At 41.8% G+C, this 23074-nt stretch overlaps 1 protein-coding gene across 2 annotated transcripts; it reads right to left on the reverse strand.

Annotated features, from left to right (window-relative positions):
- Positions 1-885: 885 nt before the first annotated feature.
- Positions 886-14689, reverse strand: RB195_004877 (uncharacterized protein; the record flags this gene model as incomplete). 2 transcript variants are annotated; one of them, XM_064177078.1, is made up of 36 exons in its annotated part: positions 886-997; positions 1123-1202; positions 1258-1372; positions 1430-1596; positions 1676-1806; positions 1868-2039; positions 2121-2222; positions 2700-2785; positions 3632-3725; positions 3780-3932; positions 4188-4268; positions 4369-4443; positions 4499-4653; positions 5071-5162; positions 5221-5348; positions 5413-5466; positions 7142-7235; positions 7411-7528; positions 7597-7658; positions 7828-8000; positions 8064-8129; positions 8187-8335; positions 8414-8489; positions 8595-8680; positions 8732-8819; positions 8873-9019; positions 9085-9222; positions 9400-9519; positions 9586-9654; positions 10094-10225; positions 10377-10554; positions 10611-10734; positions 11632-11757; positions 11817-11904; positions 11986-12068; positions 14620-14689. In XM_064177078.1, 36 exons carry the CDS (start codon positions 14687-14689, stop codon positions 886-888), a joined length of 3984 nt encoding a protein of 1327 aa, XP_064034203.1. The 2 variants fall into 2 exon arrangements, with proteins under 2 accessions (XP_064034203.1, XP_064034204.1); XM_064177079.1 differs by having other exon boundaries at positions 11986-12096; positions 14620-14643.
- Positions 14690-23074: the final 8385 nt, after the last annotated feature.

Here is a 23074-nt window from a genome sequence, read left to right on the forward strand (position 1 = left end):
TTCCATCACGTCCACGTGCTCCGTCAATTCCGTGGTGCGGGCACCCTTTCACACGGATTGCGGTAGCTGCAAATCTATAGACGGGTCGAAACGAAGCTTGGTGCAGTAACGTAAGCGGGCTGCGCTCGAAGCGGTGCTGTGGAGCGCAACGGTTAGGATCGAGCGGGACGAATGCTAGCACCACTCATCGTTGCAGTTCGCGACGATCCCACGTCGATCAAGTCGCTAGCTTCACCGATCCACTTCGAGTGCAGCCGCTTACGTAACCGCACCAAACTTCGTGTTATTTGACCCGACTGTAGCTACACGTGCAGGGAAGCTTCCCAAAGAGTGTAACACACGTACATGGGGTATAGCAACTGTTTGTTGGAATGCGGACACTTTTGTTATCAAGATGCTCGAATAGTTTCGATATCCAGTGGTGCTCAACCTTAGCGCTCATGACACCGTTGGATTACCGAATCCGAATAGACTTCGACTGAGCTGGCTGACAAGGAGAAGATTTCTTTTCTTCTTTCTTTTTCGACGCAAAAATGTCATTGAATTTCGACACACACACCCATGGTTAGCCTAATGTAGACCGTTACTAACACAATAACATGGGTTTCCGATATGCTGAATAACTGATTAGTAGAAAATTCGTAATTTTCAATATACGGCATCTCCACTTTATACTTATGTACAAACAATCAAATTAAAAAAAAACAAATAAGAAGGCAACAACTCATCGCTAGACTAAAGAGTTCGAAGAAAACCATGTCAAGCACTAACTGCGCTTGAAAGATAGATCGTTATTTCTAATTCGCTGACCTATAAAAACATGAATAAAGTACGTGAGTAACAAATTATGAACAGCGCTCGAAGTCAATAACGAAGACATTTTATTTAAGTTAAGCCTGCACTGGCAGCCATTGAATAAAACATGGAGTTCTTGTTCGTTAGTAGTTGTTGAGGTGATGCAAACTCTTCAACGCGACCTGATTCCATTACCAAAACCCTGAATAGGAGGAAGTCTTCGGAAAATCACCCACACCTTTATGAAGAATGTCCATTCTATTCCTCATATAGATTTGAAGAGTTTCAGCAATTGAGGTAAGACTGGGAATAACTAATAGAATTTACCGATCGTAATCCATTATCGTGTTCAAGCGATGAGCAATGGTAATTACTGTTGAATCCTCGAACTGTTTCCGTATTGTACTCTAGAGCAACCCTTAATTAATCCGCGATACACGGAAATAACCAAAAAAAAATAACTTGTATTAGAGCGTCCGTTTGTCCATCAATTGCAGCAGTAGCCTCATCCAACACTAAGACTCGTGATTTTCTCAACAGTGCTCGAGTCAGGCAGACTAACTGCCGTTGACCAACACTGAACAAATACGAGTTGTAAATACGAGACATATCTGCAGTATTTACAATTTTCAACCTGATATTTCCACCACATTCATCGATTTGATGTTGAAGACCAAACGGAAGACTTTTTACAAATGATTTCAGGCTAGCCATTTCGATTGCCGACCAGATTTCAGAGTCAGTATAGTTCGAAGTAGGGTCCAAATTGAATCTAAGCGTTCCCGAGAAAAGAACTGGATCCTGAAAAACTTATAACGTCGTCATATTTTTTGTCAAGATTGATCATATTTTTTTTTTTGTCAAGAATAATCCTGATCACCTGTGGTATTATGGTTAGTCGCTCTCTGAGATCATGCAAACCTACAGAGCTTATATCTACACCATCAAGAAGAATAGTCCCACCGGCAGGCTCAATGATTCGGAACAAGGCTAGAGTCAGCGAAGATTTCCCTGAATATTATAAATACTGAGTCTTGATTGATCCTGGAAGTGTTTCCAATACTTGTTGTACCTGCACCAGTCCGTCCAACCACTCCCACTTTCTCTCCGGGTGATATGTGAACTGTCAATCCTTTCAGAACCAAATCCAATCCAGGTCGATAGCGGGTTGAGTAGTCTTTGAAGTCGATTTCACCCTTGCTGGGCCAACCAACTGGCGGACGCTGCTGCCGCCTCCAATTAGCCTTAACCATAGAGTAAAGATATGTATTAAGGGATAAATAGCAAGACTAAAACTCAGTAACGTCTTTCTGCAAGAAACTTACCTCAACAGCAGTTTCTGTATATTCTTTTATACGTTCCACAGCTACCACATTAGTTTCCACCTCGCTTACTTGACGCACGAATAGATTGAGCATAAAAGTAATCTGCAACATTCGACATTTTCAAAACAGGAAATTTCCTCAGAACATGAGGAGATTACTTCCAGTTTTCTCTTCTCCATCACGATATCTATCATCTTTCCCTGTATCATTGTAAACGGACGACCCCGGAACGCGGTTTCTTACGACAGCACTCCTCTATTCCAGCGCCACCCTTGCGCCCTCCCGCCTGCGATTCATCGAAAACCCATTCGGACGAATCGCGGGCGGAGTGCGGGGTGCAAGGGTTTCGCACTGCAACAGAAGCCGTCGTAAGAAACAGTTTCGGGGTCGTCCGTTTACACTGATACGAAGAGGTGATGAACGGAATCACCCTCTTCCTCACTATCTACGACCCCGCATAGGCATCACCATCCTGAAATCCGTACCACCCCAGATTGCCTGCCTTTCACCTTTGTGATTCATTTAACCGAAGAAAATAACAATGTATGTGGGAAAAGAAGAAATGAGTGTATTACTAACGTTAAGACTGTAAGAAACGGACAATCCAATCGCTCCTGCTGTAATAGTTCCCCAGTTGCGCGACATCACTGCGAGTAAAGAAGTAGCTAAAAATCAGAGATGTATGCTGGAAAAATGTTCTTATTAGACAATACAATCATATTTAAAGTTAATAAAAACATAGAAAATCAAATCCATGGATTATATTGTATAAAAGAGATGAAGTTTGACGGACAGGTACGGTAGGGAATTCAATATGAAGATCGCTCACTCATACACATAAGAAGTGATCATTGAGTTAATTCCCATCGAGAGCAAAATAAAATTGTTCCCACGACTAGTATTACTTAAAGGCACCATACCACTGATCTGGCGTAATGAGAGAAACAACGGGAAAAGATAGAAATGACGTTGTATATTGCGAGATTCTGAGTGGTTTTGCTCATCTCTCTAACAGTCGAAAAAACGGCGTGGGAAGTGCTTTAGTTCCTGGAAGGTATTTAAGACCGCTAATCGCTGCACGTGAACGCGGCGCGTGCACAAGGGTGGCGCGTTACAAATGAAATCGTCGTAATAAACCTCGTCTTCCATGCCGATTTTTTTTTACGACGATTTCATTTGTAACACGAAGAGGGAACAGCGGAACGACCCTCGATCTCATAACCTGCAATCCCATCTCTAGCTTTTCCCGCGGATTCTCTCACCGCATCAGATTCGTGGTATGCTCCCTTTAAGTTTTTCACACAAGTGGTCCTATAAATGAGGGTCTTACTTTCTAGGAGGAAGATCCTCAAATAGCTAATCTCTGGAGATCCTCAAATAGCTAATCTAGACGAAGCTAGCGAAGACGATCCTACTAATATTTAGCTTTCCAAACCCAATAAAACGGCTGTAAGTCTTTTGCGTTCCTCGACAAAGCAAAGAATTATTTTAGAGAAGAAAACTAAAATTACCTAGAATCACAATGCTTCCCAATAATTCCAGCCGCACTGACAACCATCTGTTCGAAACAAGAGAAAAGTATGAGCACCGCACATGTGTCTCAAGCTTAAAATACACATAAGTTATCTGAAAAAAATGACATTAAAATTAATGATTTACCTTCTCTTTATTTTGTCTTCTGAACATATCGGCCCAACCAAAAGCGCGAATCGTTGTTGCGCCTTGGATACTTTCGTCAAAGTGGGAATATATCGGAGATCTAGTCAACGAAGCTAATCGTTGGAGTTGACGTGAACACGGGATAAAGTAACGCTGGAAAGAATAATATCAAATCACGAATAATCCTCATAAGCGAGGTGACTCTACGTTTCTGTGGAAAATAAAAACAACAGTAACAACTAATGAAAATAACAACAAAATCCATCAGGATGTCCAAGAAAACCGCTAAAAGAACATAACCAGTAATAACTGCTCGAAGAACTTCAAGAAAAACTTCTTCAAGATATTCAGAGAAAAAACCGCAATAAACTGGAATTAGAAAACTATGTTGTAAATGTTTTAACCTACCAATATTAGTAGATAAATGATGAAAATGGGAATGATTACCGCAACAAAGAGAGGAGTGGAAATGGAGATGATGATGCACGTCTAAAGAATCAAAAAAAAAGTCAGAACATAATACCACTTACAAGAAAGGGCCCTAAAAAGACAGTGCACCAAAAGTTCTTTAACTCGTTTAGAAGTTTACCTGCAGAACGTTCATGAAAGCGACAGCGAGAAACCGGAAGTTAGAGGAAAGACGGAGATCAACAGTTTCCATATCCTAAAGACCAAATACCCAACAAACACAGGACGACACTTCGCAGTTTTATGCTTACCTTTCCAAGCCTATTCAAAATACGTCCTAAAGGAGTAACATCGAAATGAGAAAGAGGGTTTCGAAGGATATTGTGGAGCAATGGTTTGTGTAGTCTTAACGATGCTGCTACTCCTCCAAGGATGAGCGAAGTGAGACACAAATAGAGGGCAGCGACTGAAGCATGGTGGTTCAATTTTAGTTTTATTTTTGCAAAAATATTTGTTTCTCTGTAGTTATAAGCAGGGTCTGGAAAGATATAATATTTATATAAGAAATATTCTGCTCGAGTAATAAGAAGTGACAGAATGGAATGATTCAAAGAACGAGCGGCTCCTCCAAGAAGGAGACCTTAGCAATTACATATAAGTAACTACTATGTTTATGTTTCTTGTTGTGTTGTCCTGTTGCGATTGCGCTGATCTTTTGCTATTTGCGAATACCACGTTAAGCCGATCTTATCGAGCAGCGCAGCCGCGTCGCAGCGTACGTGATTCAAGAACAAGAGTCTTCAAGAACCTTACAAGGACAGAATAGCAGGTGAGCCCTATTGAGAAAGAAAGGAAGAGGCTTGGCAGAAAAACAGACGCTCACCTTCCAAAAACCCAAAAAGCGCAAACACTCCCAACCGTAATCCCAACGGTTTTGCAAGTGCTTCATCTGCTCCAGGAATGTTATCGTTCGACCTAAAAGGCATTTCGAAGGTTTAAGAGCGGTTCACACAACAAATTATCAAGAACAAACCAGTCAGTAAGCCAGAGGTTCCTTCCCATGACAAATACAGAATTGAGCACTAAAGTTACAGCAAACGGAATAAAATAACGCAGAATGCCCATAGATTTGAAGTAGGTCATGTAAATGGAAAATTTCACCTAGAGAAAACGAAGAGTTTACACATTGGTAGCGTATTCAACAAATGAACTATCATTGACTTACCCTTCCTAAGTCCGCTTTTTCATCTTCGATTGTTTTTTGCTGCTTTTTTCTGCCCTGAGATGCCACAACACATTTAAAACATTTTTAAAGTTGGAACAAAACACTATATCAAATCGAAAATATAGAGATTTAAGATTTGAGTTCTTCGAACATTTTTGAAATTCCAAACAGGAAAGGAAACGAAAGTTAAAGCAGTTTTCTTTGCATTAACTGATTACGGTAAGTGATATGGTTTTCGCCATGTTGAAAACTTAAATTTTTCCAGAACGTTAAGGACAGAATCGAATGCAATCCACTCTATACAAAATGTGCACCAGAGGATTCCTCAAATCTGGAAAAAAATAATGTCATTCAAAAGTCAGTCAAAAGTGAATATCGAACAAATTAATGGATAGGAGACAGTCTCAACCTATCAGATCAATTCATGAACGTTTAAACCCAGGTGCTGTGAGCAGATTAAAAGAGTAATCAGAAGCCTCGCTGAACTGCGTAATTTGCGAGTACTGTAGCTTTGCTGACAGCTCTGCCCTCTCACGTTCCTCACATTTTTTTTAATGGAAGCTATCAGGTTGAAAAACGCGGCGAATTTGCACTGATAACATTGCGCGAAAAATAACTGAGATCTGTCCCTTTGATAACATCTTAGCAGTTCAAGGAGATCCCTCAGTCGATTCCAATTACGTTGTAGATGTAGCAGTATTCGTTTCAAGCGGCTCAAAAGCGCAACAAGAATGAGGAATTGAATAGTGTGCTTAAAAGCGACGCCAGCTACGAGAAAGATATTGAGCAAAGATGCAGTAATTACGATTCAACATACAAATCCTTAACGAAATTATCACGGTGGACAAAAATTGCCAACGAAATCAAGCTGCCATCTATATGCTATTCGCCCTGTCCTGGGCTAAAATAGATACCGAAGGCTCATAACAGCACTGTCTGCAGTGATGACGAAGCTACGACTATACGGAGTGGAAGCCGCCTTCGGGTCTTCACCTACTTGTGACCAAAGATATGAAATCACGAAAGAATTCAAACAGAAGTATAGTCGAGTCAAAACGACATGAAGTACGGTGCATTTGCATACGCACTCGATACTGTGCGGTGGATGCAGCAGTTGGAACCGAGCTGAGACCATCGCAAACTGCAGCGACGGGTGGTGTTAGCAAGGATTCCGCTTCTAACCGCTAGACTCCACCGCGCCGCCTCGAGAGAAGCCACGTACACAATTGCACCGTGCTTCATGTCCTTCTGACCCTACTATATTCGGAGTGCATCCGCGGCAAAAGCGCTGAGAATATACAATTCTGTCCCGCCGAAAGAAGTCACGGAAAACCCTTTTTGCTTCGTCCGTCAACAAAATCTGAAAGCACTCTGCGCGAGGTAGTTTTGATGGCACTTCAGCCGAGAAGTAAAGTTCTGCGAAACAGCGAAAGGAACCTACGTCGACGATGATCGCATTAGATCATAACACTAGTCTACAGTTTAAATCTAAAATAATTCATAGGCCTGCTGACCGATGGACATGATGTGTGCGAAATGTGCGAAACAACACAAAGAAGAACATTGTCATGAAAGGAATCTTCCGGACCGAAAATGTACACTTACAGAGATGAAGTCCTACGCCGACTAGAAATGCTGAACTCGTAAATGCTTTGGTGCGACAAAAAAAAATAGATTAATAAAATTGACGGTTAGAGAGTAGGTTTCTAATCATGAAATAGCTACAAACCTTGCGCGATCCTTTTGAAGACCGACTAATCTTGCTTACTATTGATAACATTTCGTCGACCTCCATAACAGGTTCCCCTTCATCTTCATCTGACCTATAAGAAAAATATGTTCGGAATAAACATGAAGGGGACCATCAATATTAGGAGCTTTTGCAAAGTGAAAGTTTCGACTAGTTTGTATGGTGTAAGTTACTCGTTGAAAAACCAACTGGCTCTCTCACGATTATAATGCGATTACAAAAACAGCAGTATGCTGAGGAGACTATACATTTCGGAACTCTTTGTTGTAGAGAGTTCCTCCTCTTTTTGTGACTCCTGCAGAATCTCTGACGCATCACTGTCTCCGAGAAGGTTGTCATAAGTGTCCGTATGAACAATTGTACCTCCTATAAAATGCAAGAACACTCACCGTCATTATCAAAATTAGAACACATTGGATGGTATTGGAACCTACCTCTCATGACAACTACGACGTTAGTATCCCTGAGATAGGAGAGACCATGAGTGACAAGAATTCTAGGGAAGATGCAAATATTATTCCAAAAGAAGAAAAAGTGCTGTCTCTGCCAACTTTCGTGTACAAACTTTATTTCCTTTGTACTAGAGTAGAAGATAGGTTAGAAACAATTTCTTTTTTTTTCTCTTCTACACGATTGAATTGAAGAATCTAAGTTGAAGCAAATACCTTGTCTTCTTTGCTAGCAGACCTTGTGGACCAATGACGTTGTTGAAAATGTGCTTGGACACGTGCGCATCAACAGCTGATAAAGGATCATCCAGCAGATAAACGTCGCGATCCTGGTAAACTGCTCTGGCGAGAGCGACTCGAGCTTTCTGACCTCCAGAAAGGTTCACGCCCTGAATTGAGTGATCAGGAATTAATAAGGAATCTGGCCGCAATGTCATAACAGGAACGGCAACCTTCTCTCCAATTTCTGTCAGGTCTCCACACGGAAGCTGAGCCAAGTCTTGATTGAGAGCGCAAGCCTGGAGAATCTCATGTAAATAATTGAGATATGTAAGTTCCTTGAAAGATGCCCACACCTCAAGAACAGCTCCGTAGGCTACACTATCGAATTCTTTTTCCATAATAATGTTGTCTCTTAGAGTGCTATTTCGAACCCATGGTTGCTGTGGCACGTATGCTGCAGTGCCGCGCAGTCCAACATAACCCCGAAGCTTCTCCATTTCACCTTTAGTATTTTAAAACAAATAATTTCGCTCGAGTACTACGTCTGAGTAGAAAGTCAACAAAAGACTCCAAATCTTACCAAGCACCGCCATTAATAAACTAGATTTTCCAGCTCCAACCGTGCCGACAACAGCTACCAGCTGACCTTTATGGATCTAAATCACATCCTAACCTTTAACGATGTTATAATCTTGCAAAGAATTAAGCAAAACAGCAAGAACTCAATTTCAGCAAAAAAAAACACACACAGAAGCGCTTACATTCAAATAGATGTCGTGCAATTGTGGTGGTTCATTGCGATCCCATGCAAAAGCAGCTGATGCCACATCGGCTGAATCCGAATAATCTGAAAGTTGCTGATAGATTGGACCGATGATTAGAAAAAAGTGCAGCATACACGTATCATCCTCGTCACGGTCAACAACAGTCTCAGAGAGTTCCTCAGCAACTAGGAATTCCTTAAGACGTTTGTTTGACACGACCACCTGAAAGCAGTGAAAATTTGGGACTTTTATTCAATAGAAATTTCCGGGATTACCTGAACAGTTTGAGAGATCAGGTCGGCCGCCATCATTAAGGGACCTCTTAGCTGATTGAAAAGAGTCAGCGAAACAAATGCAATTTGAGGAGTGAGAATGTTATCGGGTGAGGATAGCGTGTAGGTGGTAAACGTGACAAGTGCTACCTTAATTTGCAAAGAAGCTAAAGATACATGACACATGGAATATCGACGGTGGCGGCTCAACTTACCAAAAATGGCGCAGCAATGTTCAGCATATCGGCAAGAGTTTTAACGACACCAGCCTTGCGAACAAGACTCATCTCTTTCACGCGAATTTGATCTATAACATCTTCCAAGGCCGGCTCCCATGCATACAATTTCACTACCTGCAATTTTCTCATGATCAACAATGCCTGGCCGTTCGCAAATCAACCATATAGTTCGGAAATTTTATTGAAATTCCTCAAAATAATCAAGTGCAGAAGTGCAAAATACCTCAGATAGCAAAATCGATAGGAGGAATATTATAGAAGAGAAACGCAACAATAATCAGTAAACGGCACCTTTATCCCAGACAGAACTTCATTTGTCATTCTAATACGTTCATCCTTCAAACGCATTTGTTGTACGGTCCATCTCTTTGATATCAAAGACATGCAAATGTTGAAAGGAATTAACGAGATCTGAAGTTGTGCAAATTCATTTCACATTAAATGGTTCGAGAACATTTTCAGTAGTAATTGTCTTACCATAATTAAAAAGCCAGCAAACACAGCAAACCCAACAGTTTTCCAAAGAAGAAACGTACAGATGATTATCTGAAAACATTCACTGCTCCATCCATATCGTATTCGTATACAAGTAGGATTCTAGCGCACGTTCAGCAAAGTACTCTTTCTAACTATGCCATTCCTCTTAACCAATGTAGAAAAATGTCTTATAAAAAAGAAAAAAAAACACTTTTTACTCCAAAACAAAGGAAGAAAGATAAAAGTACTTTATACTTCATATACCATGGCAAATTATTGAAATGGCGAAAGCGAATGGCATTAAGAGACATAAGAGAAATATAATTGGTGACAAAAAGTTTGGTAAAATCAGGGTTTAGTGGTCAAAGTGAAAAATGCTACCAATTTGTAGAAAGACTAATTTGATAAGAATGTGAGCGTGATCTAGTTTAGCGATATATTCTCTTGTCGAGTGCGATTAAAATTGTCTGCGACATGAATGCTCGTTGCTTTGAAGGTCAAAAATTACCTGCATGGGGCTACTCCAGTATTGTTGCAGTTGTGGAGTGATCAATCGGAAGCGGTCTACATCAATAGCCATTAGATTCACAATTTCACCATGAGTTTTCTGTTTCCTGGACGAGTTTGACAGCTTCAGTGTCTATAGCAAATCTAATTTCCCAACGGTGAATTGTTCGACAACCCACCGAAATGGCGGTGAGTCTCATTTGAAACAATACTTATCAATAGCACAGAAAATTAGTTCTGCATATTTGTTATACAAGTACTTGGCATATGGTCGCATTTCTCACCTTGTTATAGACGGCTGTGGTCAAAGTGCTCTGAATCTTCGTTCCAATGCGGAACATTATTGTGAAATAATTGTTTAGGAAAAGAGAACGCAAGACACCAGAAACAAAAAGTCCTGCTGAGTAGAAAAGACCTTCGTACAAAGGTGCATCCGTACTTTCAGTGAATGTGATGAGTAAACTAAAACAAACGAAAGGTATTGTTCGAGAGAATCCATTGCAAGTTTTACCACATACCTGAGAAAACCGGGATTAGCAAATTGAATGAGGTCCGAGAACAGTTTGATAACGCTTCCACCAATAAATTCCCACTTGAACATTCTCCAAAGAGCACCAATGATAGATGGAAGAGCAACATCATCTGAATAAAGTTAAAGTTTCTGGCGTTAATCAATCCGCTTGGGATGCTCCCCCACGTTCGCTTCAATTCAGAATCGTTTGAGGTTTACGAACGTGTAACTGGCCTATACAATGACTTGCGGTGGCTAGCAGATGTGCCAATACATGTTCTGGTACCAATTTATCGACCCCAGAGGGATGAAAGGCTTGGTGAGCACTAGGGCGGATTCGAAACTCCGATCGATCGTCCAGGAAGCGGAACCTCTAATCGCTACACTGCACCCGCCCCTTTTTTGAAATCACTACAGTTTTCCACTGCTATTCAGAGGATTATACCCCAGTATATTGAGATTACAAACAGACTACAATAATACTACTACTGAAAAGAATTATCGTTCCTTTAAGCATTTTATACAATAACATGATTACTCTCTATCTATCTACCCATCTCTGTATCTATATCTATGTGTGTGTTTGTGTGCGAAAACATAGTCGGGTCAAAACGACCTGAAGCTGGTGTTAGTATCGAGGCAGGACTATCGGTAGTTTCAATGCAACACCTTTGCGCCGCGCCCCCGCATATGGTTCGCCGAAAATCCATTCGGACGCCCCTATAGGCAATTCATTTCATAGTGACCAGAATCTGCACAAAACCAATTTCATGGGCACAAATGTGTTGCAATAGAGGACGTCGTAAGCAACCGCATTCCGAAGCCGTCTGTTTACAGTGATACAGGGAGAGATGAGCGGAATCACCCTGTATTCATCATCTACAATCCGATATAGGTATGTTCCAACGAAAATCCATATCACGCCAGATTCGTGGAGTGATGCCCTTAAATTGGCTTTGTGCAGATTCTTGTCACTAATGCCTTATCTGACATCAGATATCAAGAAACTACAGCAAAAAGTCGCAAACCTCTGTCAGTAGACATGGTTTTTTGATTGGTTCCATAAGTTTTGCCAATTTCAGAAATGAGTGGAGTGCTCTCAGTAGTATAAAAGTTCTTGTCGGAAGACTGAGAGCGTTGACGAAGTTCGTAGTCTAAAAAACAAAAAGATAGATCAACGACGAATTTAGAAACGAGATCCTTGAAACCCGACCTGTTACGGATTTATTCCACTCAGTCTCCCACAACGCTTGAAGGTTATCCGATTGCAATCCCTCGTCCAAATCAAAAAGACTGTCGATCTGTGAGAATTTAAAAATTGAACCAACTGTTAGGCATTGCTTTCGTTGCTTGCGAATGCACGAAAGTACTGCTCTCGGTACCTCAAGCGAATTCTTGTAGGCTTTCGATATCAATGGGCTAAACCACCAAAGAACTTGACGATTAGGGAAGGATGCTGAAGTTTCTGGATTGCCCTTCGTGTATAGGAAATACTGAAAAAATTAGTAGGGGTAGAGGTTTCAGCTGACAGGTATATAATTGTCGAAGAATACGACAGCAAAGGCAGCGTTACATCCTAACTATAAAAGATAAAGTGTCGGCATTAATCCACTTGGGATGAGCCAGCACGTTCACTTCAATTCAGAATCACTGGAGGTTGACGAACGTGTAATTGGCCTATACAGCCTATACAATGACTTGTTGAGGCTCGCCGATGTGCCAAGTAAGTGATTTTATACTTGCAATCAAATCCGGGAGCAACTATTCGATCCGGGATGAAGCGCTTGGTTGGCTCTACGGCGGATTCGAACTTCCGATCGTGCAGACAGCGGAAGCTCTACCTGATACCACCACCATCCCTCGCCCTAACTGCCAGTTGAGTCAAAACGACATCAGTTTCAAGATAGGTCGTCCGGAAATAAGCGCGCCTCTGAGTGTCAGGGGTGGGGCACTCTTACGTTTTTGTCTTTCTAACTGTAGCTCACATTTTTTTAATGCTTGGGCCCCATAGTCCCGACTGATCTAATTATTTTCTTCGAGAAAAAAGGGAGTGAAAAAGAGGGACTGAGTGCCCCCCCCAACTACATTTCACCTCAATTCCGTAAGTGGCGGAATGGAGTGGAGATCGAAATGGAGTGGTGCAGCAAATGGTTAAGATAAATGGGACCCTCGCTAGCTCCACCCACTGCTCTAGTTCGAATGATGTTAGTGGTGGTCCTAACTCGATCCGTGCCGCTCACTCGACCGCACCACTTCAAGCAGTTTGTGCAACTTCACCGAACTTCAGGTCGTTTTAACCCAACTGTAACAATTATGAATTATGATTATCTAAAGGCTACACCAGAACGTGAATAAATGGCGAAACTCTCTCAGAAGAGGAGGAGGGATAACCTCTCGAGTAAGAAGGATATGGAGTAAAAGTGCAAAAAATAAGTGTAAAAACATGTGTGGGTACCTTGCTGTTGCAGAATGGAGATGGATCGGAAAAGCAGTTGAAGAACAACTGAAGCAATAAAAGTGGATAGAATGCCAAGTAGCAAACATACTGCACGAAATCGAGCTGCCCAACTAACTAAAAATTATATTGCTCAGTGTACTGATAAGGTTGAAGGAAACTTATTGAAAATATTTTTTGCATGCGAGTCAAATGATCGAGATTCTACTAATAGTCCATACTTCCTCATCCATTGAAGAAAATCGAAAACTACTCACTACAGTAGTTACGTAGAAACCAGTCGTATCTGCACAGTTTCGTGGCGCATCAGCTGGCTGGCAGTGGTGTGCTCTTGTTCTATGTAAATCACATCACATCATGGATATCTTGTGGATGCAGAGGTAATTGGAGGCAGGGGGCCGGGCATTGAACGTCGCTCTACTTGAACAAACAACAGTACTTCCGAGCGCAAAACGTCCATACAATACGAAAAAAATGTGACAGTCGGCCCTAAAACCTACGCGCTACTCTCCGACGATCTATGACATGTAGGCCAAAGCTACTAAGAGTTAAAACATTGGTAGATCCAGCTCTATTTTCATTTATTATCATTCTTCTCTTTTCACTTCTGAGTAGCCTTAGTCTACATGTCATAGATTGTCTAAGACTAATACATAGGTTTTAGGATCTCGACTGACTATTTACATCTAGCAATGATACCGATTGATGAATTACCGGCTTCTCAAGATGTTCCAGATGGAAAAGCAACTGAAAAGCGTTTGAGAAGACAATAGTCCATCAATCGAAGCCATTTGCCGCTTAAAGGCATTACCCCACGGATCTGAGGTCGTACGGATTTCAGGTGGAGTATTCGTATACCAGATTGTAGATTAAGGAGAGGGGGTGATTCCGTCCATTTCTTCCTAATTCCCGTAAAAAAAACGGCCCGGAAGATACGGCGCGCTACTTTCCACAACGGGTTTGGTTGGAGCGCCCCAGCCTTGTGCACGCGTCACATCTTCAGGGCCGTTTTTTACGTCAATTAGCAAGAAATGGACGGAATCACCCACCTCTTCTTAATCTACGATACCGTATACGAATACTCCACCTGAAATCCGTACAAACTCAGATTCGTGGGGTGATGCCTTTAAGAACGGTTTTGGTGCTCTCTGGACGTCTTGCGTTCAAAAGTACAGTTCAATTAGAGCAGCGTTGAGTGCTCCCCCAACTACCTTCCAAAAGACATTCAAGATGTGATTTAATTTACGTAGAACAAAGGCACACCACCGCCAGTACGCAAAATCAATAGAATCGACAAAGGGACCAATACTTCTTTGCGGAATCCCCGAAGTCTGTGCCTGTGTGTGTGTGTGTGGTACTCGTAAGTATTGCTGCACATCAGATACACGAACCGGAGTCCCCCTCACATAATCAAGAAAAGCAAAGCTCCGCAAAAGTTGCGGAAATTTGTGACCGTAATGAATCGCGAATGATATTGGTTGGTTCTTTTTACGGTGACATTGCCCTGGTCTATAGTCGGGTTAAAACGACATGAAGCATGGTGCAGCCGCGGTGGACATACCGGCTGGAATCCAGGTGAGACCATCCTGTACTGCAGCGATGAGTGGTGCCAGCAAGGGTTTTAATCTCATTCCTAAACGCCTCCTTCACCGCACCTGCTTACGCAACTGCGCCGAGAAGTTTCCAGTCGTTTTGACCCGACTATGGTAGTAGCGCTTCGAAAATGTTGGTGAAAAATATTTCGAAAATTATATGGTAGATTCAGGTAGAGGAGAGGTAGGTGTATGGCGGGTTTTTATTTTTTTTCTGTATGACTTCCACTTCTTGCATCCTTCTACTTTTTTAATCTCCAGCAACTATGACAGATCTCGAACTTCGATCACTATTGAGAAGAGCGCACAATTGTAGAGTAGCTGAAATGTTGTGACTGCTAACATTTTGATCACTTCCTATCGTAATCCATGCGTAAAATTCAGGTACACCGCAGATGACAAATATTGACCAAATGCAGAAAATTGCTCCAGGGTTTGACAGACCAGCTCGACGAGACCCGTTCATTAGCACTAGCACCAGAACCTGAAAATGCGAATCAATACACTGCTTAACCCCACTCAATTCTCCAACTCTTTTTAGTAAGGAAAAGTAGGTGCATCTATACTACAAGAAATTTCAAATCAAAAAGGTCTCACCATTGCTACCGACTGAACGACTGGATAAATTATGTTCACCATGGGCACGATTTGTGATCCAAAAAATCTTCGCCATAACATGAAGAAAAGGAGTGCAAGTCTATTAGCTATCATAAGAGTTGTCAGTAACTGAAATTGAAAAAGAATGGAATGAAATGCGAGGGGATTGCGTCCAAAAAATTGACAAGTAAAGTTAAAATTCGTTTTTAGCAGATAGAAATGAGTGTTTGAAATATAGCGAGGGGAATTTTAGACTAGAGCTGCCTCGAAGTTTTATTTCCAACATTTTTTGACATTTCATTCGAGACTGGAACTTTTTTTACATTGTATTCGTTCTTCTTTTCTTCTTACAGCCGAAACGCTATCATCAGCATCTCCCCTAGGAAAAGTCATGTATGGTCATTCATTTCTTCCTATTGCTATATTAGGTTATAATCCGGTCAGAACGACATGAAGGACGGTGCAGTTGCGTAAGCGGCTGCGCTCGATGCGGCGTGATGGGACCGAGGAGGACCCTTGCTAGCATCACTCGTCGCTGCAGTCCACGATGGTCCCACCTCGATCAAGACCGCTGCGCACCTACGCGCCGCTTCGAGCGCACCCGCTTACGCAAACTGCACCGAGCCTCATGCCGTTTTTTTCGACTATAACCTTTCAGAACTTTGTCCCTAATGCATGCACAATAATACTCTTTCCCAAAAGTTTCGCTACATTGTTCGATTCCATGAACAATTGTTTGCAACAATGTACTCACCCATTTCATGCTTTGCAGTGTCGTCCATGGTAGAGCAGAAGCACGAGATATTTTAATCTGGAGATATATCACGGGAAGGACGGCGCATAGAAACAGGGCTGGCACTGCTACGAGAACTGTATGTGAGAAGCACTCTGATGGAAACGGTGGTGACAATGGCAGAGGTTGGAAGATTCCCTTAATCACTCTTACATATAACACAGTTTCATTTCGTAATATGATGAGTGACAAGTGAAGTTTTCTTTTCAAAAGGAACAGGGAAATGAAGGAGAAATTTATTTCCCTGCAAAAGAACTGGCCTGATATACTTGAAATGATAGTTATTTTACCCAAAAGGAATCAACACAGAATCCATCTGTGAAGTTGTAACTTGTCGAGGCAGTCATACACGTCCTTCACTTCTTTCCTTGTAATTTTTTTCGTGCGAAACGTTCGTAGTACAGAAGAGGTGCTGTAATTTCGAACAATTTTAAACAATTTTAAAACTTTAGATTCAATACTATAGGATCGCAGAGCTGTCGTGAAAGCACAGAGATTCAAAATTAGGAAAAAGAGGAATCCAACAACGGATTTTCAGTCTCGTTTGTGGTTAAGCCCACAATCTCCAATATGTAAAGAATTCCTGTATGTGAAGATATGTAAAGAAAAATTCAGTAGCCGAGCGATTTGGTCTTTTTTCGATGCGCAAAATATTCATGGGGATGAGAATTCCTGTGCAAAACAATTTTTTGAAATATTAAATGCTCCTTAGTAGTCTTATAAATTGGAAAATGACCCTTCCGTCTCATGAAAAGAGTTAAATAGCCTCTTATTTTATCTCTTATTTTATGTATCGCAAAAGTTCATTTTTAAAAACTGGAAGTTAAAAGTTAGAAGTTAAAAAAGTTAGAAGTTAAAACTGGAAGTTTCTGAGAAGCTAGTCATAAATATGATTTCCGTTCGGCCCAGGAACGGTATTTCTGTTCGGTTAGTCTCTGTGCATTCAAAGGCGCTGTAATGCGGTGGTCTCTCCGAATGTTATCTATCGTTGTTAGGAGTTGTTAAGAATCTAATTACGAGTGTAGATCTCGTGCTAATGCGCTTTGTGCTATAGTTGTCTTTTTTTTTGTACACCTGTACATAAAATTGCGTTGCCAGGGAATGTTGGACAAGGCAGATAGGTGCACATCAGGTAGAAATAGGTGCTACAGCTTGTGTGGGGGTCTGCCTAGTAAGCCTAACTGACAGTAAGCTACCATTGTGCACGATACAATAGTTACAGTGTGCTACTAAAAAGAAGAATCGCACAAGATGAGTGCTGTGCTCGATTGTTATTAGCATTGTAAACAACTCCTTTGGACGATGTTATAGAGAATACTGTTCATGACCAGGTCAGTAGTCGATAAAATTAATTGTTCAAACTACCAGAAACATCTGAAATAGCACGCGTAGTTTGGGTTTTTTCCTTGGTAAGAACTTTCTTATGCAAAATACAGTGCTGCCCAGGGCGGTACGCAATCCTCAACTGGTACAGTTGAATGTTCACATTACTTATGGAAGATTTAGAAGATAAAAGAACTTCTTGTGTTACGTGCCGTTTCAAACATATATTACCATGAGAGTTTGGTAGAAGAAACCAAATTGGTGCTGTTCTAATCTACTCTCAAATTTAACCTTGGAAAGAGATCTAATGTTGTTAGGATTTTCTCACAGCTAAATAGTGTTCGAAATTTTCGTAAAGAAAGGTAGCAGTTGATTTCAAATGTCAAATTTCGAAAAACAAAGGGGAAAGATGTTGAAATATAAGCATAGGGACGTACAAAACTGATTAGGTCTATAATTTCATCCTGCTTCCAATGTACCCACTACTTTGAGAATACACATCAACAAACCTCAGATAAGATAAGGAAGGGTCAGTTTTGAAAAAGAGTTGACAAACGATAGGCGTGACTACTTTTCACGAACGCACAGGCGTCTTTGAAAAAAACTTTGTTTTCAGATGCGTATTCTTGAAAATCGGAATCGATTGAAACCCGAATTTTTTGGATAACATTACCATTCTTCAACAAACTAGTCATAACGGGAGTAAGTGTCTCGAATTGCTGAATTTTAGTTTGTATTTCATTTTGAAAAATTCTCAAAGGAAGACCGACTTGGAACCAGTGAAATGTGTGAGACGATGCTATCATATCATGCGCGGTGTAGTTTGTGTTCAGTCAGAACCTGATAAAGGTACATTTGCGACAAACAGTGTATGTGTATGCATAGATGACAAACCTCAGCCCTGACCATTACCTCACTATCTATTTGTCTTGCCCAAAACTCAGTCTCTCAAGGATTACTTGTTGCATAAATATTGCGATTTCAGAAGAAACATATAAGATTCAATTTCTTGTGGTACGTCTGGTCTTAGTGGAGAGGGATCGAGTAAGCGAATGAAAATTCCTCAAATTCAGAGTCAAGATTACGTGAATTCATTTGCTCTTAAATAAAGAACAAAAAGTTGGTGTAACTCAGTCCTTCCAAAATTGTATGAACGTGTTTGCGGCCTGTACATTGCGTAAGGCTGTCTATGTATCAAGTCAGTGCTTTTATTCTCAAATGGTTTTCGTTACCCTGAGGCGGTTTAGAGACATTAACCGCGCGGCCGCAACGAAACCTCTTATCACTTCGCTACAACCGGCCCGTGTTTGAAGGCAGCATACCACGAATCTGACGTGAAAGAATCCGCGAGAAAATCTAGAGTTAGGGTTGTAGATTGCGGGATCAGGGGTAATTTCGCTAATCTCTCCCTGATTGTAATAAGAAACGGCGTGGAAGACGATGTTTTTTTAAAAGACGATTTCAATTGCAATGCACCACCTTTGCGTCGCATCCACGTGCGATCTGTCGAAGAACAGCGATGTCTACTCACCAGCCTATTCAAGTAAAACCAATGATAAGATTGCTAAGGGGACCGGAACGTGCGCATAAAGGAGCGTTCCAACGTACCTCGTAATAACCAAAGTGGGTCGTACTCAGTTTCTTACGACGATCAAGCAGGGACGAACGGAACCACCTCTGATCTCGCATGCTACAACCCCATATCTAGTTTTCTCCGCGGATCCCCTCACCACGTCAGATTCCTAGTATGCCGCCTTTAATCACCCAAATTTGAACTATGGAAACGAGTACTTATAAGAGGAAGATTTGACTCCTTGGCATCGTATACAATCACCAGTCGGATTATGGTCAGCCCTACTATCCACTTTTTTCTATTTGTTTCCATCGCGCATAACATGTTGGTTACCGATATTACAGTAATTAATGATTTAACGTAGTTGCGAATCATTGTTGGTCCAAGTTCCCTACCGCAAAAACGCGTTGAATTACGAAGTGATATTGTTTTGGTTTTGTGGGTTGTAGGATCTGTCGGGCTGGATGCGGTAGCATAACATCGTTGAGTTTTCCTGATGTTTGAGCAATTGGTAATGGTAATGATTTAACGTAGTTGCGAATCATTGCTGGTAGCTGCGCTCGAAGCGGCGCGGTGAACTTAGCGGGTAACAACGACGCGGGATCATCACAGGAATGAGTGATGCTAGCTAGAGTACCACCTCAATCCTAACCGCTACGCTGTTTTATACCATTTTGAGAGCAGCCGCTTACGGAACTGCATCCAGCTTCAGGTTCAGGACCCGACCAAAATGGCCGAAGGTACCAGATTCGCGGGAAATCATCGCACTGTACATCTTGATGACAGAATGAAAAGCGGTTATGCTTCATTGCCTTTTTCATGAGAATATTTTTGCTTTTTTGCGGTAATTGTAGGTGCCTATGAAAACTCATTCCCGTTCGGCTAGTTCCGCTTCCTTTATGTTTGAAGGAGACATGTTCTCCATACCTTTGCAATGCGTTATCTTCTCTCGCGGATATAATTTCATTAGCATGGATGTCCTCCTTTAATTGTCGCTTATACCTTTAAGGAAGCTAGCCTTCTAGCCGACTGTTGCTGATTTCAGGGAGCCTTGTCGGTTCCCAAAACGCGCTGAGATGTTGCCTACAGTTGGCACAACTTTCCAGACTCCTGCCTCCATGAAAACTAAATTACAAATTTTTTTGGCGCAACCATCCACTTAGGACGCGGCAAAGCAGTTGACTATAATTCGGCATCATTGAGGTTTATGAACACTTCTAGGACTACACAATGAATTTGCTGAAGCCAAGTCAGTGTTTTTATTTGGGATTTCGAAACATCGGTCGTGCAGTTGCTGCCGGGGACCTCTTGCCTACTGCGCTATACCTCATTTGAGCTGATCTATGACGAGGATTGAAGTTGATCTTGATAGTCGTCCTAAACAGACCTAGATCAGTGTCTTATGGAGACGGTGCGCTTGTTCCCTAGTGCAGAATGCGGTCGAACTTTGATCTGCGTCTTCTTTGTCTCATTGCGTTCATCTTTCTCCGTTCTCCAGGGTCAAGCGTACCATGGGATGTTCCCAACAGTGGGTGGGAGCTGCAAACGGAAAAGGAGAGGTCTATACACTAGAGAGTTAAAGAGTAAGGTCGATATGTTTATAAAATACTGCATTTACATTATGCAACAATTTAAACACATTTAATAGCAACAACAATAGGCTGTCTAGGGTCCCTTGCGGGAGTCCAAATGGATTCAAAAACTGAGAACTGGACGAAGAACATCATTATGTAATTTTACTTTTTAACAGAGAGAATGACGATTACAGGTTTTGTCTCCATGTAGGTGGAAGCTCCTTCAGAATGGGAAAAACAACGATTTCTAAAAGGGAGGATTCATGCGACAATCTCCCTACTACGCATTAATCGTGATTTGATTTAGTTGGATGTAAATAGGAAAGAAGATCACAATGGGGAAAAATCAGCGGAAAACTGAAAGACCTAAACCGTCAATGCTAAAGAAGGCTAGAGTGGGATGGATTCTGGCGGGATCGCGATTTGTTCGCGAATAATTTGTCCGTGTTTTCATGTGTCTAAAACTTGTTCTCAACCTCGCTTAATGTTGTTGATTTTTTGAGGGCAGGTGTTTCTCATCTCATCCCGACAACCGCCATGATCAAGTTGAGAGCTAAGCGCTAAGGGTGCGAGCCCGGAAAAAAAAGTCAAGAAATTCAGAAGAAACGAGCATAATGAAAGCCATTTCCTTCTGTTAGCATTCTTACTGTCTTAGGTCGAAAATAAGTGGGAAAGCTGTTTGGGAAATTTGAGCATACTCTGTAAATGAAGATAGCTGTGTAGATGAATCTTAGTCAAGCATTTTGGACGGGCAACTGAGAAATAACTCCTGTGTGAATCAAAAAGAGAATGTTTATGTTAAATTCGCAGGAAAATGTTTTATAATTGAAAGATCTACGATATATAGGTACGATCTACTTAAATAAAATACATTGCTTCAGAACTTATCTAGGATCTGCTTACCTTATCACACCTTACATAACTGACGTTGGAAACCTGGGGGAAATATAGGAGCTTGGGTGTAGATCACGAGTATGAGGCGAGCCAGCTCGATTCCTCGTAATCGTCCTGGAAAGCGGTGTGGAAAACTGAGATTGTTCATGCGAGGTAAGTGAAAACCCTCCACCTACGTGCACTCGCGGTGTCTATGAGAGAGCAGCTTAAGATCAATGAGGTCTCCTCTCCAGCCCATTCAGGTGAAACCAACGAATAGACTGCTGAGGAGGTCGGAGCGTGTAAAAGGGAACTCCTTATAACGTACCTCGTGGGAACTCAGGCGGTTCCCACGTTGTTTTTCAGGGTGATTAAGGCAAATGTAGTGGTGCTCATTTTCGTGATTTACACCCGAACTCTGTATTTTCCTGTTGCGTCAGTTTCGTGATACGCTGCCTTTAATGGGTTCAAGCTTTCAGCTGAAATTTCTGATCCTTGCATCTCCAGGAATTTTCTTTCTCTTTCTTAAAGTACCGCGTTTCCTTCCAATTCCTACTCGTCACACGTCGTTAATATGGCGTTGGAGGGCAACGTTGAGAGTAATCAGAGTATACATAGCTTTGGTGGCAGCTCTGCACTTAGCAGTCTTCTATGGCGACTGGCAAGGGAACGCCATGCAGCCAAACTTTTTGGCTGATTACACTCGAACTCAAAACTTTGGCCTAGCGATTGTCGCGTCACGCAAACGCCTTTAACTGTGGATTCGTCCGCACACTTCCGACAACGAAGTGTCCAATAGTGGATTCTGAATTGAGTATCTGTAAGAGTTGAGCTAGCATAGTAAACGATCAGTAGTGCTCAAAGCACGAGCGGCATACTCGGAGATGAAAGCTGCTGATTACAGGGAGGAATCGACACGGCGCATAAAACGGCAGTCGGAGCAGCGTCAAGTAACGGAAGAAGTGCGCAAGCAGTGAGATGCTCCTCACACCCTCGGAACCAGTCTTCTCTGTAGACAATATTCGCTGTATGATATTATGCTAATAATATCCTGATAAATGTTAAAGCTTAATCTGTATTGGTCGTCCATTTCAGGTTTCTTCCGCTCCTATAACGTATTTGATTTCCTGCTGTATATCTCCACAAATCCATGCAAGTAGAGTGTTGGTAAATCCATGGTAAGTAGTTCTTGGGGGAGAGCGGAATAGTACGAACTTGACGTGGTGAGAAAGTTGGCATAGCTAAAGGATAGGATTGTAGATTGCGGGATCCGGGATAGTTCCGCACAGCTACCCATGATCTTCATAAAAACGGCATGAGAACCGCTTAATTTACTACGGCGTACGTTAGAACACTCGTCTATTCACTTCATTCATATTATTCATTCGTCACTCGTTACGGTCCCATCAGCAGCCTATCCATTGGTTTGACTTGAATAGGCTATCGATTAGACATCACTGATCCTGGATCGCTCGGATTGTAATCCCAAAGGAATGTGTAGAGTTATTGTGGTAGAGTACGGAAACCGAGAAACTGTGGCTCCTCTGATCCTCGTCGTAATAAACAGCGTGGAAGACGGTTTTTCCTACGAAATTAGTTGAAACGCGCCACCCTTTTGCACGCACCGCGTTCACTTGCGAGCGGTCGAAGATTAGTGAGCTCTCCTCACCAGATAATCGAAGTAAAACTGG

Source organism: Necator americanus, chromosome I, assembly GCF_031761385.1.
Source record: "Necator americanus strain Aroian chromosome I, whole genome shotgun sequence".
Taxonomy (NCBI): domain Eukaryota; kingdom Metazoa; phylum Nematoda; class Chromadorea; order Rhabditida; family Ancylostomatidae; genus Necator; species Necator americanus.